Source organism: Heterodontus francisci, chromosome 1 (genome assembly GCF_036365525.1).
Source record: "Heterodontus francisci isolate sHetFra1 chromosome 1, sHetFra1.hap1, whole genome shotgun sequence".
NCBI lineage: Eukaryota > Metazoa > Chordata > Chondrichthyes > Heterodontiformes > Heterodontidae > Heterodontus > Heterodontus francisci.
Window position 1 is genome coordinate 134,456,487 of NC_090371.1, and position 20,235 is coordinate 134,476,721.

Genomic DNA, 20,235 nt, shown 5'->3' on the forward strand with positions numbered 1-20,235 from the left:
CCAGCATTTACTGCCCATCCCTAATTGCCCTCAAGAAGGTGGTGATGAGCTGTCTTCTTGAACCACTGCTGTCCTTGGGATGTAGGTATACCAACAGTGCTGTTAGGAACGCAGTTCCTGGATTTGAAGGAATGGTGATATAGTTCGAAGTCAGGATGGTGTGTGGAATGGAGGGGAACTTGCAGGTGGTGGTGTTTCCATGCATCTGCTGCCCTTGTCCTTCTAGATGGTAGAGGTCACAGGTTTGGAAGGTGCTGTCGAAGCAGCCTTGGTGAGTTTCTGCTGCACATCTTGTAGATGGTACACATCGCTGCCAGTGTGTGTCGGTGGTGAGGGGAGTGAATATTGAAGGTGGTGGATGGGGTGCCAATCAAGCGGGTTACTTTGTCCTGGGCGGCATCGAGCTTCTCGAGTGGAGAGTATTACATCACTCCTGATTAATGTCTTGTAGATGGTGGACAAGCATTGGGGAGACAGGAGGAGAGTTAGTCGCCACAGAATTCCTAGCCTCTGACATGCTCTTGTAGCCACAGTACTTATATGGCAGGTCATTTTCAGTTTCTGGTCAACGGTAACCCCCAAGATGTTGATAGTTGGAGATTCAGCGATGGTAATGCCATTGAACATCAAAGGGAGATGGTTAGATTCTATCCTGTTGGAGATGGTCATTGCCTGGCACTTGTGTGGCACGAATGTTACTTGCCACTTATCAGCCCAAACTTGGATGTTGTCCAGGTGTTGCTGCATCTGCTTCACTATATAAGGAATATCGAATAGTGAACATTGTGCAATCATCAGCGAACATCCCCACTTCTGGCCTAACGATGGAAGGAAGGTCATTGATGAAGCAGCTGAAGATGGTTGGGCCTGGGACACTACCCTAAGGAACTCCTGCAGTGACGTCCTGGGACTGAGATGATTGACCTCCAACAACCACAACCATCTTCCTTTGTGCTAGGTATGACTCCAACCGGCGGAGAGTTTTTTCCCGGATTACCACTGACTCCAGTTTTACTAGGGCTCCTTGATGCCATACTCGGTCAAATGCTGTCTTATGCCAAAGGCAATCACTCTCACCTCTGGAGCCCAGCTCTTTTGTACATGTTTGGACCAAGGCTGTAATGAAGTCAGTGGCCCTGGCAGAACCCAAGCTGAGCGTCAGTGAGCAGGTTATTGCTGAGCAACTGCGAATTAAAAAACGACTGCTAGGACAGGAATTGGCCGGGTTGGATTTATTCTGCTTTTTGCGGACAGGACATACCTGGGCAATTTTCCACATTGTCGGGTAGATGCCAGTGTTGGCACTGTACTGGAACAGCTTGGCTAGGGGTTCGGCTGGTTGTGGAGCACAAGTCTTCAGTACTATTGCCAGAATGTTGTCAGGGCCCATAGCCTTTGCAGTATCCAGTGTGTTCAGCTGTTTCTTGATATCACGTGGCGTGAATCGGATTGGCTGAAGACTGTCATCTGTGATGCTGGGGACCTCAGGAGCAGGCAGAGATGGATCAGCCACTCGGCACTTCTGGCTGAAGATGGATGCAAATGCTTTAGCCATGTCTTTTGCACTAATTTGCTGGGCCTCCCCATCGTTGAGGATGGGGATATTTGTGGAGCCGCCTCCTCCTGTTGTTTAATTGTCCACCACCATTGACGACAGGATGTGGCAAGTCTGCAGAGCTTCGGTCTGATCCGTTGGTTGTGGAATCGCTTAGCCTGCCTATCGCATGCTACTTGGCATGCAAGTAGTCCTGTGTTATAGCTTCACCAGCCTGACATCTCATTTTTAGGTATGCCTGGTGCTGCTCCTGGCATGCCCTCCTGCACTCTTCACTGAAATCTGCCGTCCTTACCTGGTCTGGCCTACATATGACTCCAGACCCACAGCAATGTGGTTGACTCTTAAATGCCCTCTGAAATGGCCTAGCAAGCCACTCAGTTGTATCAAACCGCTATGAAGTCTGACATTTAAAAAGACATGATGCTCGGAAAAGATGGGGTAGCTCTGTTAAAAATGTCATTAGTACAATAGTGACAGATGACCATAACTCAAAAGAACAAGATGTAGAATCAGTTTGGGTAGGGATAAGAAATAGGAAAGGTAAGAAGTCACTTGTGGGAGTAGTTGAGTACCCCCCTAACAGTTGTTACATTGTAAAACAGAGTATACAGGAAGAAATAAATGGGGCGTGTAAGAAAGGTACTGCAATAGTCATGGGTAGTTTTAATCTACATATAGATTGGGCAAATCAGATTGGCAAAGGTAGCCTGGGAAATGAGCTCGTAGAGTGTATTCGGGACAATTTCTAAGAGCAGTACATTCTACAGCCAACCAGGGAGCAAGCTATTCTCGACCTGATAACGTGCAACGAGACAGGATTAATCAATAACCTCATGGTAAAGGAGCGTCTAGGTGACAGCAATCATAATGTGAACAAATTGAACATGAAATTCTAAGGCGAGATGTGCGGTTCGAAGCCTAGTGTTTTAGACCAAAAATAGGCCATTACAAGGTGTGAAGGCAGAGCTAGCTAAAGTGAACTGGGAAACTAGATTAAAAAGGTAGGATAGTAGAGACAGCGGAAAATAGCGAGAGCGGAGCCGGAGTATAAAGAGACCGGGAGAGCGAGCGAGAGCTCAGTGAGTGGGGAACAGCAAGCGCGGTGCCGGAGCATAAAGAGAGTGGGAGAGAGAGCGAGAGGTCATTCAGCGAGCTGCTTTTCTTCCGGGAGCAGTCCAGGCACGCCAGAGTTTTGAAAAAAAAAAGTCAACAGTGACAATCACAGGAAAGCTGTAAGGTGATTGGTTGGTGAGTAACAGCCGTTAGGGAATAACTCTAAATAGCTGGGCTCATAACTAAAGTAAAGAGAAAGGTCTACAGATCTTTTTAATATAGTAGGTATTGTTTTTTTTGGGAGAATCAAGGTACCTAGTGTAAATCTAATTTTTGGGTAATTTAAGGGAGTAAAAACAAAGTGAAAAAAAGAGTGACATCACAGGAAAACCGTAAAGTTCATTGGTTGGTAAATAACTGCTAATTTGAATTAGCTATTTGAAGTTGATTTCAAATTAAAGCTGAATAGGAGAAATATTTTTCAGATTAAAAACTAAAGACCAGTTGGAAATTTAAAAAACTAATTAAGATCTAATTAAATAAAATAGAGATGCAGGGCCAGGCGATGTGTTATACCTGCATGATGTGGGAGCTGGTGGACCCCACTGTGGTTCCTGGTGAACACATCTTTAGCAAGTGTTGGCTGTTCGAGGAACTCCGGCTCAGAGTTGATGAGCTGGAGTCTGAGCTTCAGACACTGCGACACATCAGGGAGGGGGAGCGGTACCTGGACACTGTGTTTCAGGAGGCAGTCACACCCCTTAGATTAACTACCGTGATTTCAGCCAGTGGTCAGGGACAGGAGGGTGTGACTATGAATGAGGCAGGTAGATTGATCCAGGAGGTAGTGCTGCAGGAGCCTCAGCCATTGTCCTTGTCCAAGTTCGAGATTCTTGCTCCCTGTGGACAAGAGCAGAGACTGTAGGGAGGATGAGCAAACTGACCACAGCACCGTGGTACAGGGAGCCATTCAAGTGGGGGTAGAAAAGAGAAATGTAGTCGTAATCAGGGATAGTATAATTATAGATAGTATAGACACTGTTCTCTGTGGCCAGGATCGAGTCCTGAAGGCTCTGTTGCCTACCTGGTGCCAGGGTTCGGGATATCTCATCTGGGCTGCAGAGGAACTTGGAGTGGGAGAGGAAAGATCCAGTTGTCGTGGTCCACGTTGGTACCAATGATATAGGTAGAGTGAGGTTAGGGGTACTGCTGAGGGAATATGAGCAGCTAGGGGCTAAATTAAAAATCAGAACCAAAAAGGTAATTATCTCCGGATTACTACCTGAGCCACGAGCAAATTGGCAAAGGGTCAATAGGATTAAAGAGGTAAATGCGTGACTCAAAGATTGGTGTGGGAGAAATGGGTTCGAATTTGTGGGACATTGGCACCAGTACTGGGGAAGGAGGGAGCTGTTCCGATGGGATGGGATCCACCTGAATCATGCTGGGACCAGAGTCCTGGAGATTCACATAACTAGGGCTGTAGATAGGGCTTTAAACTAAATAGTTGGGGGCGGGGGGGGGGGGGGGGGGTTCAGTTACATGGAAAAACAGGAAGTTAAAGGAGAAGGGAGGAGTGCAGGTTAGTGGTGAGGCTGATTGTTACCAAACTGCAGGAAGTATACTGGTTAAACCAGAACAGAGAAGTAATGAACAGGCAAATAAAGCATCAGTGCTGAGGGACAGATTAGGGGATATAGCCCAAATAAGAGTTCTATATACAAATGCAGAGTGTAAGAAATAAACTAGATGAACTGCAGGCGCAAATTCAAATGGAAAATTATGATCTGGTGGCCATTGCGGAGATGTGGCTCAGGGTGGTCGGGACTGGGAACTAAATATACCTGGTTATAAAGTTTACAGGAGGGACAGGGAAAATGGCAGAGGGGGTGGAGTAGCCTTACTGATTAGAAATATCACCTCATTGGTGAGGGAGGATATAATGAGGGGAAAGCATCCAGTGGAGACCTTATGGGTGGAATTGAGGAACAGAAAAGGATCTAAAACTGTAATGGGTGTTGTGTATAGACCCCCTGATAGCAGTTCTGAGGTGTTAGATTGTATAAATGCACAAATTAGGCAAGTGTGTAACAAAGGCAGAGTAGTATTAATGCGGGATTTTAACTTACACATAGATTGGGAGAGGCAGACTAGCACCTGTCAGAAAGGTAGTGAATTTCTGGAATATGTCCGGGATAGTTTCCTAGAGCAATATGTCCTAGATGTAACAAGGGGACAGGCAATATTAAATTTAGTTATGAGTACTGAGCCAAATTTAATTAGTAGCCTAACTGCGTGAACATTTATCAAACAGTGATCACAACATGATCGAATTCAATGTAGCGTTTGAAAGTGAAAAGCACGAATCAGCTACTAGAATTTTAGATTTGGGTAAGGCTGACTTTATTGGGATGAGATAGAGACTGTCCACGGTAAACTGGGAAGATCTATTAATGGGTCAAACAACTGAAGAACAGTGGAAAATATTTAAAGAAACATTTAATGAAATACAGAGCGAGTATATACCCAGAGAGGAAAAAGCTCCAGTTCACAGAAAAAATAGCCATGGACAACTAAAGAGATTAGGGATAGCATAAAACAAAAAGAAATGGCTTACAAAAATACAGAAACGCGACACAGATCCGGCCGAATGGGATCGATACAAAGACCAGCAAAGGGTCACAAAGCAGCTTATAATAGCTACTAAAAGAGATTATGAAAGGAAACTTGCAAGGGACATCAAAATCAGTAAGAAGAAATGTTATAGTTACATAAAGGGAAAACGGGTGGTCAAGAGCAATGTAGGCCCACTAAAAGCTGAAACTGGAGATATTGTCATTGATATTGGGGAAATGGTAGACATGTTGAACAATTACTTCGCCTCAGTATTTGCAGTTGAAAAGGAGGATAACTTGCCAGAAGTCCCGAAAAAATTAATAGCCGATAGGTGACAGGGACTTAATACAATTAACACAAGTAAATCATCAGTAACAAGGAAATTAATGGAACTAAAGAGTGAGAAATCCCCAGGACCTGACAGTTTCCATCCGAGGGTGTTAAAGGAAGTAGGGGAGCACATTGTAGATGCCCTAACTATAGTCTTTCAGAGTTCCCTAGATTCAACCAGTGGTTCCTCTGGATTGGAAAGTTGCACATGGCACTCCACTTTTTAAGAAGGGTGAAAGGGGGAACCAAGGAAATTACAGACCAGTTAGCCTGACATCTGTGGTGGGGAAGTTGCTAGAGTCTATAATCAAGGATAGGGTGACTGAACACCTAGAAACATTTCAGTTAATCAGGGACAGCCAGCATGGATTCATGACGGGAAGGTCATGCCTGACAAATCTCATTGAATCTTTTGAAGAGGTGACTAAGGTAGTGGCCAGGGGAGTGTCCATGGATGTTATTTATATGGACTTCCAGAAGGCATTTGATAAAGTCCCACATAAGAGACTGTTAACAAAGGTAGAAGCCCATGGAGTTGAGGGCAAATTCTTGACATGGTTAGAAAGTTGGTTGAGTGGTAGGTGACAGAGTGGGGATAATGGGCAAGTACTCCGATTGGCAGGATGTAACTAGTGGTGTCCCGGAGGGATCTGTGTTGGGGCCTCAATTATTCATTAACGACTTGGATGATGGTATAGTAAGTCACATACCCAAATTTGCTGATGATACAAAGTTAGGCAGCATTGTAGACAGTCTAGATGATAGCAAAAAATTGCAAGGAGATATTGACAGACTAGGTGAGTGGGCAAAACTGTGGCAGATGGATTTCAAAGCGGGCAAGTGTGAAGTTATCCATTTTGGACAACAAAAAGATAGAGCAGGGTACTTTCTAATTGGGAAGAGGTTAAGTACAGTGGATGTCCAAAGAGACTTGGGGGTTCAGGTGCATAGATCTTTAAAATTCCACGAGCAAGTGCAGAAAATAATCAAAAAGGCTAATGGAATGCTAGCCTTTATATCCAGAGGATTGGAGTATAAAGACACAGAGGTTATGCTGCAGCTATACAAAACCCTGGTTAGACCCCACTTGAGTACTGTGAGCAGTTCTGGGCACCACACCTTAGGAAGGATATATTGGCCTTGGAGGGAGTGCAATGTAGGTTTACAAGAATGATACCGGGACTACAGGGGTTAAGTTACGAGGAGAGATTACACAAATTAGGCCTGTTTTCACTAGAATTTAGAAGGTTAAGGGGTGATCTGATTGAAGTCTTCAAGATATTAACAGGAAAAGACAGGCTAGATAAAGATAAACTATTTCCACTCATTGGAGATTCTAAAACTAGGGGGCTTAGTCTAAAAAGTAGGACCAGACTGTTCAGGAGAGATGTTAGGAAGCACCTCTTCACACAAAGGGTGGTGGTAGAGGTTTGGAACTCGCTCCCACAAACAGTAGTTGAAGCTAGAACAGTTGTGAATTTTAAATCTGATAGATTTTTGTTAAGCAAAGATATTAAGGGATATGGGCCAAAGACAGGTATATGGAGTTCGGCCACGGATCAGCCACGATCTCATTGAATGGCGGGACAGGCTCGAGGGGCTGAATGGCCTACTCCTGTTCCTAGAGATTCACTAGCAAACTTTTAAGGAGATATTTAATAACTGTCTACAATGATTTATCCCAGTGAGAAAGAAAGATTCTTTGAGAAGGATGCATCATCTGTGGCTAAATAAGGAAATTAAGATAGATTCAAATTGAATGAAACAATGTAGAAATCTGTAAAGATCAGAAGATTGGACAGATTTTAAGAACCAATGAATAAGAAATAATAAAGAGGGAGAAAGTAGAGTATGAGAGAAAACTACTTAGTAATAGAAAAACAGAGTTTCTACAAATATTTAAATAGGGAAAGAGTAACCAAAGCTAGCGTTGGTCCTCTAGTGTGTGTCTGGGAAATTGATAATCGAAACATAGAAAATAGGAGCAGGAGTAGGGCATTCGGCCCTTCGGACCTGTTCCGCCATTCAAAAAAGATCACGGCTGATCGCCTAATTCAGTACCCTGTTCCCGCTTTCTCCCCCTTGAACCCTTTGGCATTAATATATCTATCCCCATCTTGAATATATTTAATTACTTGTCCTCCACTGCCTTCTGCAGTAGAGAATTCCACAGGTTCACCACCCTCTGAGTGAAGAAATTTCTCCTCATCTCTGTTATAAATGGCATACCCCATATCCTGAGACTGTGACCCCTGGTTCTGGACTCTCAAGCCATCGGGAACATCCTCCCTGTTAGAAACCTATAAAATTCTATGGAAAACAAGGAAATGGCAGAGACGTTGAAAATATATTTTGAGCCTGTTTTCACTGTAGAAGTCTTAGAAAACTTCCCAAAGATACTTGATTTTCAAGAGGTGAAAGGTTGGGAGGAACTTAAAACAACCACCACCAGGGAAAAAGGTACTGGGAAAACTATTAGACCTAAAGGCTGACAAGTCTCCCAGACCAGATGGCCTGCATCCTAGGGTCTTAAAGAAAAAATTGGCCGCAGAAATAGTAGAGTCTTTGGTTATTAGATTCTGAAAGGGTCTCAGTGGATTGGAAAATAGCAAATGTCACACCCTTATTCAAGAAAGGAGGGAGATAGAATGCAGGAAAATATAGGCCAGTTAGCCTAACATCTGTTATAGGGAAATTATTAAAATCCATTATTAAGAAAGTTATAGCAGGGTACTTAGAAAATCATTATGGGATCAGAGAGAGTCAGCATGGTTTTGTGAAAGGGAACTCGTGTTTTATTAGAGTTCTTCGAGGAAGTAACAAGCAAGGTGGATAAAGGAGAACCTGTAGATGTGGTATACTTGGACTTCCAAATGGCATTTGGTAAGATGCCACATCAAGGTTCCTACACATAAGAGCACTTGGTTTAGGGGGCAACATATTAGCATGGATAAAGGACTGGTTACTAAAAGGAAGCAGACAGTAGGGATAAATGGGTCTTTTTCAGGTTGGCAAGCTGTAACTAGCGGAGTGTCACATGGATCAGTGCTGGGGCCTCAACTATTTAAAATCTATATCAATGACTCGGATGAAGGGATCGAATGTATGGTAGCTAAATTTGCTGAAGACACCAAGATAGAAAAGAAAGTAAGTTGCCAACAGGAGGTAAAAAGTCTACAAAAGGATATAGATAGGTTAAGTGAGTGAGCAAAAATTTGGCGGAAAATGTGAACTTGGCCACTTTGATAGGAAGAATAGAAAAGCTGTATACTTTTTAAATCGAGAGAGATTGCCGAACTGAGGAATCTGGGTTTCTTGGTACATGAATTACAAAATGTCAGCATGCAGACACAGCAAGTAATTAGGAAGGCAAATGGAAAACAGTATAAAAGTAGGGAAGTTTTACTGCAGCTGTATAGGACCTTAGTGAAACCACATCTGGGAGTACTGTGTACAGTTTTGGTCTCCTTATTTGAAAAAGGATACAATTGTATTCAAAGCAATTCAGAGAAGGTTCATTTGATTAATTCTGGGTTGAAGGGCTTATCTTATGAAGAAAGGTTGAACCGGTTGGGCCTATACCCACTGGAGTTTAGAAGAATGAAAGGTGATCTTATTGAAATACAAGATCCTGAAGGGACTTGATAGAGTGGATACGGGGAGGATGCTTCCTCTTGTGGGGGAGACTAGAACTAGGGGACACAGTTTAAGAATAAGAACAGTCTAAGACAGAGATGAGGAGAATTTTTTTCTCTCAGGGGGTCGTTAGTCTGTGGAATTCTCTTCCTCAGAAAACAGTGGAGGCTGGGTTATTGAATTTATTCAGGGCTGAGTCAGATAGATTTTTGATAGACATGGAAGTCAAGGGTTATGGGGGAACAGACAGGAAAGTGGAGTTGAGACCACAACCGGATTAGCCATGAACTTATTGAATGGCAGAGCAGGCTCGAAGGGCCAAATTGCCTACTCCTGCTCCTAAGTCCTATGTTCCTAAAAAGGCATAAAGGGAGTGGGAAAAGCTAAAATCAACAACCAACTGCCAACTTTTTGTTTGCTGAACACCAAAATCAGTTAGTGGCATTCATACACAACTGCAGAAGTCTCATATCATTTGGAAAGCTCTCTGCCAGCTGAGAATGCAGCAGCACACAGGCAGTAGTATTTTTTTCTGGTACCACGATCAACCCCCAACCTGGAACAGAGCACCAGCCCCTTTAAAGGTAGTGGAGTTGCTCTGTGATGCACACAAATCATCTTGTAACTTACGCACTCGAGTTTAAAATGTCAGCTTCTATAAAAAGGTTAAAAAAAATCAAGTATATTTAGGACAAAGTACATGTATATTATATACATAGTTAAAAATACATCCAACAGAATGAGAATATACTCTGAATGGAAAATAGCAATCTTCTCCAACCTTCCTTCTCTTTGAAGCACATTTCTCAAATTGGACAAGTGTCTATCTTTGAGTGTGAACTTTTGGAGGTTAGATATCAGACAATCAGCTCTGCTCATGGACATTTTGATTCAGACTCGTTTTCAACACTGTCAAGAGTGTAGCAAAGCATATGCTGGCCAAGATGAACTGGTTACTGTAATAACTGCTAACTTGCTTCATGTAGACAACATTAGCACTTTGAAACTTATTCCCAGTTAAAACCAACGTTCTAGTGAGCGAAGAATCTAAGTGGGAAAATCATTGGAAGCACCGTAACACAAGCAGTTTAGCAGACCTCTTGCTGTGCACCACTGAAATTCTAGTCAGCCAAATGGGTCTTGGTTCAGACTACTGTACTCACTTAGAAAATGATTGGAATATGCAAAGAACAGTTTGGTTGAGGTATACAATTATTTGGCACTTGCAATAGGCAGCACATTTGTAGTTTTCTCAGAATAGGTTCCACAATTTATTTCTGAAACATTTACATACAGAACTTACCCATGTTAGAGATTCTATATAAATAGGATTTAAAAGTCCAATAATTCCATGGTACCAGGAGAGCCCTGCACCCATCATAAAAATTCCAACACCACTAATGAGGGATGCAATGTAGCGCATATTTGTAAATCCATACCTTAATTTAAAAAAAAAGATCAGAAAAATAAATACAAAGGCAACCATACGAACTATATCAGTTTTGTGGCTGGGGGAATTGGAGTCTATTTCAAATCTAAAACTAAAGTAATCTATGACCATCACAAACATTTAAAATAGTGGCAACTAAGCAATTATTAAGAAAACTTTTACTTTTATATCTGTAACAAACACTGCTGCAGAGATTGGTAGCGATAAATCATGGGTGCTTCTCCATGCTTCCTCTAATTTCACCCCATCAAAAGTACCAGAAAAGATCAAGATATACAGCAAACGCTAGTTTTCCCGTACACTATTAAAAAAACAAAATGAGGCTTTACTTACGGATGGTCAGAATCTGGGGTCCTAGAAGATTGACTGACACCCACTGCTAGTAAAGCCTGTTAACAAATAAAGTGTCAATTTTAGGTAGGAGCAGTGTTAGAAATAATTAAGATAATGGTGTAGTGGTAATGTCACTGAACTAGTAAGCCTGACTAATGCCCTGGAGACACAGGTTCAAATCCCACCATGGCAGCTGGTGGAATTTAAATTCAATTAATTCATAAAAATCTGGATTTGAAAGCTGGTCTCAGAAATGCTGCCATGAAATTATCATCGACTATCATAAAAACCCATCTGGCTCACTAATGTCCTTTAGGGAAGGGAATCTGCCATCCTTACCTGGTCTGGCCTACATGTGACTCAAGACCCACAGCAATGTGGCTGACTGTTAACTGCACTTTGCAATGGCTGAGCAAGCCAATCAGTTGTCAAGGGCAATTAGGGATGGGCAACAAATGCTAGCCTTGAAACAAATAAAAAAATAAAATCAACTAACAATACCTCCAGTAAATCAGCTCTACTCATTGTTAAACAGAAGTATCTAAAGATATTGGCCCGGTTTTGCAGTCAGCAGTGAATGAATGATCTTTCCATTCATTATACTTACACTTACCCACAGACTGTATGTGGGCTTTCATACTGGAACTTGCAGTTATTAGAAATCAAGCACAGCATGGCACCCTCTACAGATGACTGGAGTCCTGTGCGAACAGGGCAAGCAACAGTGCATCTCCTTAGCCAATCAGATTGAACAACCCTTACTGATGCACACAGGTAGGGGCTTGTGGATTTTAACATGGGTGGGCATGTGGGATTGGGTGCAGTTGGGGACAGTTCTATGTGAGTTTGGAAGTTGGCTCCAACCTGATTTTCGGGATTTACCAAGGTGGGACAAGGAACAGCCAGCCAAACCACTCCCATGAAGCAGGGTGGCATTTTAAATATATATCAATGAGGCTGGCAGCCTTTGATTTAACCTGGTTTACAGGTTTTACATTGGGCAGCCGAGTTTCCCAGGCCTTGGGGAAACCTGGCAGCTGAAGCAAGACAGGAACACCTCTGGGGAGAAGTGCCTTTACAGCACTGCTTGTGGACTGGGGGAGCGGGAGTGCTCCATCAGCCACCATCCATACAAAGCACCCCTGGGTCGTGAATCATACCAACCCAGCCCCGCGCCCTGATCCCCACCTGACTGGGGGCCAAGCGTGTCAATCAAGTTGGCTTCCGGGTGGAGCACCTGTCGGAAACAAAAGATGCACACTCTAGAGATAAGGCTCCACAGCACGAGGGGAAACCCACACTACTGAGTTTTTCGCCCGAAATCCGTCCACGCCCTGATCCACTCCTTATTCATCCACAACACTTCCCCCCCCCCTTTTCCTACAGCACCTTTCCATGCAAGTGCAACAGATGCACCACCTGCCTTTTTATCTCCTCCCTTTTCACCATCCAAGGCCCTAAAATACTCCTTCCGAGTGAACAGCGATTTACTTGTACTTCTTTCAATTTAGTATACTGTATTCGCTGCTCACAATTTGGTCGACTCAACACCTCCATTCAGTCCACAAGTGCTACTCCGAGTTTTCTGTCACTTGTCAGTCCAAATCTCTACCTTGCTTCCACTCTGACCTTTCTGTCCTTGGCCTGCTACTGTGTTCCAATGAAATGCAACACAAGCTTACCAGATCTTTCTACTGGGCACATTACAGCCTGCCTGACTCAATAAGTAGTTCAACCTCTGCCCTCATTTTTTTCTTGCTGTTTTTTCCCCCCATTTCTTTCTTAATCCCTTTACTTTTGTTTGGACATTTGCAATCCTGACATTCACACCTCATCCAGACACATCTTTTGTTTCTATATTTGCCCCATTACCATTTTCTTTGGCTTTGTGCCATGAAACCTTTTGTCATTTAATCTGTGTTGCCCTCCACCTCATCACAGACCTGCCCCTTTTGTTGTTGTTCTCCCCCTGCCCCTCTTTCACTTGCTCCAAACCGATTACATTTCTAACTTTTGACAGTTCTGATGAAAGGTCACAGACCTAAAACATTAACTGTTTTTCTCTCCACAGACACTGCCTGACCTGAGTATTTCCTGTATTTTGTTTTTGTTTCACATTCTTCCATGTATGTGAATGCTGAGTCTCTCTGCGAGGTACTGTTATAACAAAGCTTCTGGAAGGGCAGGGAAACTCTTCACTTAACTGTGCACGTATGGACACTGGACGCTGCTATCTGATTTACTCCTCATTGGCGGTGATGCTATGCTCACCGTTATTTCTACTGCAAAATCCAGGCCATTAATCCATATCCCACGTGCAACTGAATAAAAAGCAGTTCTAAATATTGCACCACTACCTACCTGGTCAAAGATGAAACATACCATAGGTCAAACAAATTTATAAAATCAAAGGTAACTTAATGCACCAAATAAAATTCCTTTTTGTTTGAAAAAAATGAACATTGGGGCTAAAAGATACCTATTTCAAGTGACAGTCAGCCAGCGGATTTCTGAAGGATAAGGTTGGAATGCTTTACAAGAACAAAATGAAATGTTTCAATTATTAACAGGGAGATATCTCACATAACCATGGTTACAGGTGGCTTCTCTTATTTCAGCATTTCCTTCCAGTTGACCAAACGGTTATGTACTTGAAGAGGATAATTAATGTTAATGCAAAACTGAAGAGACAGTGAAAATGAATATGCCTTCGGTTTCTGGCCTTATCTAATCGTGGTTTTATAAACCATAACAGAGGGCTAAAGTCCAGATATTTAAGGGACTTCTATTCCATGGTTATATGACAGAACTCAAACAAGAAACTACAAAATTATCTTGCAATAAACAGGCAAAACTAAACAGCAATCACAAAGCAATAGATTAAATGCAATCTTAAGCTTTTTATAGAGTAAATAGGGAAAAGAAAATTCTCTCTGGCAAAGTGGGTCAATAACTTCCTTTCCTATTGGCCTTGTCTCGAGAAACAATGGGTAAGCGCCTAGAGGTGGTCAGTGGTTTGTGGAGCAGCGCCTGGAGTGGCTATAAAGCCCAATTCTAGAGTGACAGACTCTTCCACAGGCGCTGCAGGTGAAGTTGGTTGTCAGGGCTGTTACACAGTTGGCTCTCTCCCCTTACACGTCTGTCTCTTTTCCTGCCAACTGCTGAGTCTCTTCGACTCGCCTCTCTTCAGCCCTGCCTTTATAGCTGTCTGCCAGCTCTGGTGATCACTGGCAACTGACTCCACGACTTGTGGTCAATGTCGCAGGACTTCATGTCGTATTTGCAAACGTCTTTAAAGCGGAGACATGGACAGCCGGTGGGTCTGATACGAGTGACAAGCTCGCTGTACAACACAGCCTTGGGGATCCTGCCATCTTCCACGCGGATCACATGGCCAAGCCATCTCAAGCGCCGCTGGCTCAGTAGAGCGTACATGCTGGGGATGTTGGCCGCCTCGAGGACTTCTGCGTTGGAGATATGGTCCTGCCACCTGATGCCAAGGATTCTCCAGAGACAGCGAAGATGGAATGCGTTGAGACGTCGCTCTTGACTGACATATGCTGTCCAAGCCTCACTGCCATAGAGCAAGGTACTGAGGACACAAGCTTGAAACACTCGGACTTTTTCCATTTTCCCCACACCCTCTTGGCCAGTCTGGACATAGCAGCAGACGCCTTTCCCATGCGCTTGTTGATTTCTGCATCGAGACACAGGTTACTGGTGATGGTTGAGCCTAGGTAGGTGGACTCTTGAACCACTTCCAGAGCGTGGTCGCCGATATTGATGGATGGAGCATTTGACATCCTGTCCCATGATGTTAGTTTTCTTGAAACTGATGGTTAGGCCAAATTCGTTGCAGGCAGCCGCAAGCCTGTCAATGAGTCTCTGCAGACACTCTTCCGTGTGGGATGTTAATGCAGCATAGTCAGCAAAGAGGAGTTCCCTGATGAGGACTTTCCGTACTTTGGTCTTTGCTCCAAGATAGGCAAGGTTGCCATCTGATCGTGTGGAGGAAAATTCCTTCTTCTGAAGACTTAAACACGTGACAGCAGCAGTAAAATGATGATCCCAAATAGCATAGGTGAGAGAACACAGCCCTGTTTCACACCACTTAGGATGGTAAAGGGGTCTGATGAGGCACAGTTATGCTGAATTGTGCCTTTCATATTGTCATGGCACGAGGTGATAATATTTAGTAGCTTTGGTGGACATCCGATCTTTGCTAGTAATCTGAATAGACCACGTCTGCTGACGAGATCAAAGGCTTTGGTGAGATCTATGAAGGCAACGTAGAGGGGCATCCGTTGTTTGCAGCATTTCTCCTGTAGCTGGTGAAGGGAGAACAGCATGCCAATGGTGGATCGCTCTGCTCGAAGGCCACACTGCCTCAGGGTAGACACGCTCGGCCAGCTTCTGGAGTCTGTTTAAAACAACTTGAGTGAAGGCTTTCCCCACTGTGTTGAGCAGGGAGATTCCATGGTAGTTGTTGCAGTCACCGTGGTCACCCTTGTTCTTAGAGGGTGATGATATTGGCATCGCGCACGTCCTGTGGTATTGCTCCCTCATCCCAGCACAGGCAAAGCAGTTCATGGAGTGCTTGGCACACTTGATTATGCCGCCGTTTCCAGGAGATTTTCTGCTGGCTAGAGAATCGATGGCATTACTGAGCTCCTATTTTGTTGGCCGTTCATCCAGCTCATCCATGACTGGCAGAGACTGGGCTGCATTGAGGGCAGTATCAGTGACATCATTTTCCCTGAAGTACAGTTCTAAGTAGCGCTCCACCCAACAGTCCATTTGCTTGCATTGGTCAGTGATCATTTCCCTGATTTATACTTGGGCGGGGGGGGGGGGGGGGGGAGGGGGGGTGGGAGGGGGGCAATCTTCTTATTGGTTGGCCCAAAAGCTCTCTTAATGCCATCATACATTCCTCTGAGGTTTCCAGTGTCGGAGGCCAGCTGAATACGACTACATAGGTGTTGCCAGTAGTCGTTTGTACAGTGCTTGGCTATTCTTTGCGCGGTGCTTCTGGCGGCTTTAAGTGCTAAGGATGTTAACTCACCGGGGGCTTTCTTGTAGTTCAGCAGTGCAGTGCGCTTAGCGGCTATGACTGGTTTCATCTCTTCAAAGTGAGATTGAAACCAGTCTGCATTCCTAATACTGAACATTTGTTCCTGCTGGGGGACTTTAACACTAGGGTTGGGGCTGACCATGACACATGGCCCTCCTGCCTCGGGCGCTATGGCATTGGAAGGATAAATGAGAATGGACAAAGACTGCTGGAGTTGTGTACCTATCACAACCTCTGTATCACCAACTTGTTCTTTCAAACTAAACCCTGTCACCAGATTTCATGGAGACACCCAAGATCACGTCGTTGGCAACAGCTGGACCTCATCGTCACAAGGCGAGCCTCTATAAACAGTGTTTAAATCACACGCAGCTTCCACAGTGCAGACTGCGACACCGACCACTCCCTGGTGTGCAGCAAAGTTAGACTCAAACCAAAGAAATTACATCACTCCAAGCAGAATGGGTCAATAACTACGGTCACGGATTCAAAAGTCATTTGAAAAAGATCTCGAGGGAAGATGAGGAGAATTTTTTTTCCCACTTAGTTGTCAGGAACTGGAACACTCTTTAAAATGGTGGTGAAAGCGGATTCCATAAGTAATTTTTAAAAGGGAGTTGAACAGTTACTTGAACACGAGGAACTTATGGAGTTAGGAATGAAAAGTGGAGATGTGGGACTAAGCACAACTGTTCTTTCAAGGAGTTGTCAATGACATGATGGGTCCATGGACTACTTCTGTGCTGTAGGTTTCTACGATTCAATCCCTGCCTGAAGATTGGAACACACAGAATATATGGCAGGTATTTCTTTGCAGTTATGCCGATTCCAGCTGATATGGGTGGGAAAGCTGCTCTGCCAGCTCCTCATTCATTCCTGCCACTTGCAGGTTTTTCAGCTGGAAGGATAAAATGTTAAATACATCCACCCCAATATCTCCCTTCTATCCTTGCCTATCTCCACTGTACTTTCATTTCCTGCCTGTTCCTCAATGGAACTGACATGATATGTAAATGCAAGTCTCTTCTTTTCTTTCTTCACACAGTAAATTTGTGACACCACTATTCCCCACCCCAGTACCCCCATCCCATAATCAGACAAGTGGTGGAAGGAGGGAAGAGTGACACCGTTTGAATATATCACTACGATGCGACGGCACATTATAGGAAAACTAAAACCAACTTTTAGAAAAATACTTGACAAACTAGTTGATTGACTGTGGCATTTCCCAGACAAAAAAAAAATTATCCCTCCTTGTGACTCCACACTTTTCTCCCAATTCTGTTATAAACCTCTTTAGTTTAGAGATACAGCACTGAAACAGGCCCTTCGGCCCACCGAGTCTGTGCCGACCATGAACCACCCATTTATACTAATCCTACACTAATCCCATATTCCTATCACATCCCCACCTGTCCCTATATATTTCCCTACCACCTACCTATACTAGGGGCAATTTATAATGGCCAATTAACCTATCAACCTGCAAGTCTTTGGCATGTGGGAGGAAACCGGAGCACCCGGAGGAAACCCACGCAGACACAGGGAGAACTTGCAAACTCCGCACAGGCAGTACCCAGAATCGAACCCGGGTCGCTGGAGCTGTGAGGCTGCGGTGCTAACCACTGCGCCACTGTGCCGCCTCTCGCTTTGTCAATATTTACGTTCCCCACCTAGTTGCTCCTGATGCTGGCCATCTGTGTGTTAGCAATTTCCAAAGAACCCTGACGTTTACTAATAAACACTGTGCTGCATCTCTCCCTTTCCTTTCTGCAAGTTTCTCCCGCTTTACATGCATTTCTCATGTTGGGCCTTAGGAGGGTTGACAACAACTTTACTAATAAAGAGCCAAATGCCACAAGGCACTTCACAGTAGAAGTCAACGAACACTATTTTTCACCAGGCCACACAAAGATGTTGCGACAAATGACCAAAAGTGAAGTCAGAGTTAGGTTTTAAGGAACATCAGCGAGGCTTAGAGAGGAAAAGTAAGATAGGTAGGAAAGTAACTTGTGAAGAGGACATAAGGGGGTTAACAAAGGGATATAGATAGGTTAAGTGAGTGGGCAAAGATCTGGCAAATGGAGGATGATGTGGGAAAATGTGAAACTGTCCACTTTGGCAGTAAGAATAAAAAAAGCATATTATCTAAATGGTGAGAGATTGCAGAGCTCTGAGATGTAGAGGGATCTAGGTGTCCCAGTGCACGAATTGCAAAAGGTTCATATGCAGGTACAGAACATAATTAGGAAAGCTAATAGAATGTTATTGTTTATCGCAAGGGGAATGGAATACAAAAGAAGGGAGGTTATGCTTCAGCTATACAGGGCATTGGTGAGACCACATCTAGAGTACTGTGCACAGTAAGGTCTCCTTATTTAAGGAAGGATGTAAATGCGTTGGAGGCAGTACAGAGAAGGTTTACTAGACTAATACCTGGAATGGGCGGGCTGTCTTATGAGGAAAGATTGGACAGGCTAGGCTTGTACCCACTGGAATTTAGAAGAGTAAGAGGTGACTTGATTGAAACATATAAGATCCTGAGGGGTCTTGACGGGGTGGATGTGAAAAGGATGTGGGAGAATCTAGAACTAGGGGTCGCCCATTTAAGACAGAGATGAGGAGACATTTTTTCTCAGAAGGTGGAGAGCCTTTGGAACTCTCTTCCGCAAAAGGTGGTGGAAGCAGTCTTCAAATATTTTAAGGCAGAGGTAGACAGATTCTTGATAAGCAAGGGGGTGGAAGGTTATCGGGGGTAGGTGGAAATGTGGAGTAATCAGTTCAGCCATGAATTTACTGAATGGCAGAGCAGGCTTGAAGGGCCGAGTGGGCTACACCTGCGCCTAATTCGTATGTTAGTAAATTCCAGAGCTTAGGTCATAGGCAGCTAATGGTGGAACAGTTACAATTGGGAATGTGCAACTGGGGGAGTGCAGAGATATTGGGAGTTGTAGGGCTAGAGGAAGTTACAGAGATAGGGAGGGTCAAGGTCATGGAGGGTTTTAAAACAAGGATGAGAATTTTGTTACTGAGGCATTGCCAAACCAGAGCCAATGTAGGTCAATGAGAACAGGGGTGTTGAGTGAACGGGGCTTGTTGCGAGTTAGGATACTGGCAGCAGCTTTTTGGAAGGTGGAAGCTGGGAGGCCAGCCAGGAGAGCATTGGAATCGTTAAGTCTAGAGAGAACAAAGGCATAGAAGAGGGTTTCTGAAGAAGATAACCTGAGATGGGGTGGAAACGGGTGGTGCTGTTAGGTGGAAGTCGGTGATCTTGGTGATGAAGAGTATGAGATTAGAAGCTTATCCCCGGGTCAAATAAGGCACCAAGGTCACAAACAATCTGTGGAATAAAGTTGCAGGTGCGTGTGACGATGCATGCTAGTAACTGTTCACAACATAATTGTGAATGAGGAATGCCATTCAGCCTATATTAGTTCATCTTTCCAATGAAATACAAACGTCACCCCATTGTAGCATCCAATTAGTTCTTAATTGATTCTTGGGTTTTTGCCTTCACTACTTTATTAGCAAGTTTATTTCACACATTGATTACCTCGGTGAAGAATCTTTTGTAAATCAGTCCTAAAGTTACCTTTTAATAGTTTGAAAATGTCACCCAGTTCTACTGCTAAAATTTAATTTAAATACACCAGGTTAACATGTTATTTATGCATTACAATCTCACAAGAGATCATCTCTCAGATTCTTCCTTTCTAGACTGAAAAGCTCAATTTTCTCCAATCTTTCCCTATAAACTCAGGACCTCGAGACGGAGCAGCAGTCTAGTAGCTCTTCTCTATTTTGATCCCAACGAGATCCTGCTTACCTCCCACTTGGTCGCCCCAAGGATAGTCACTATTTAGTTTGACAAGCGGGATTTGAGCCCCAACTATCTGGACATCAGATATCAGAAACTCTTCCCAACATAAAATGTTTGAATGCATTGCCACAATCCTCTTCAGCACAACAGTGAGTCAGTCACACAACATTCAACAAGATTAACAAGAAATGTAAGCAGCCTAAAGGTAAACAAAACAGGGAAGGTGAGCAGAGGAAAGAATAAAGTAAGGGAAGACATTGATAAGGGGATAAATAGAATTACAGAGCAGAAATCTAAATGGATGGTTAAAACAAACTGAAAGGAAATCCTATTAAAAGTGAGTTAAAACATCTGTACAGTAATGCACA

The 20,235-nt window shown here is 43.7% G+C and overlaps 1 protein-coding gene across 2 annotated transcripts in view; it reads right to left on the minus strand.

The window, feature by feature from the left end:
* slc30a9 (solute carrier family 30 member 9) overlaps positions 1-20,235 on the minus strand; it is a 196,858-nt gene that overhangs the window by 54,259 nt on the left and 122,364 nt on the right. For both annotated transcript variants that reach the window (XM_068036225.1, XM_068036235.1), the window contains 2 exons: positions 10,977-11,032; positions 10,497-10,632 (listed from right to left, as the gene is read on the minus strand). In XM_068036225.1, the coding sequence (XP_067892326.1) occupies positions 10,497-10,632; positions 10,977-11,032 (192 nt within the window). The remainder of the gene's footprint in view (positions 1-10,496; positions 10,633-10,976; positions 11,033-20,235) is intronic.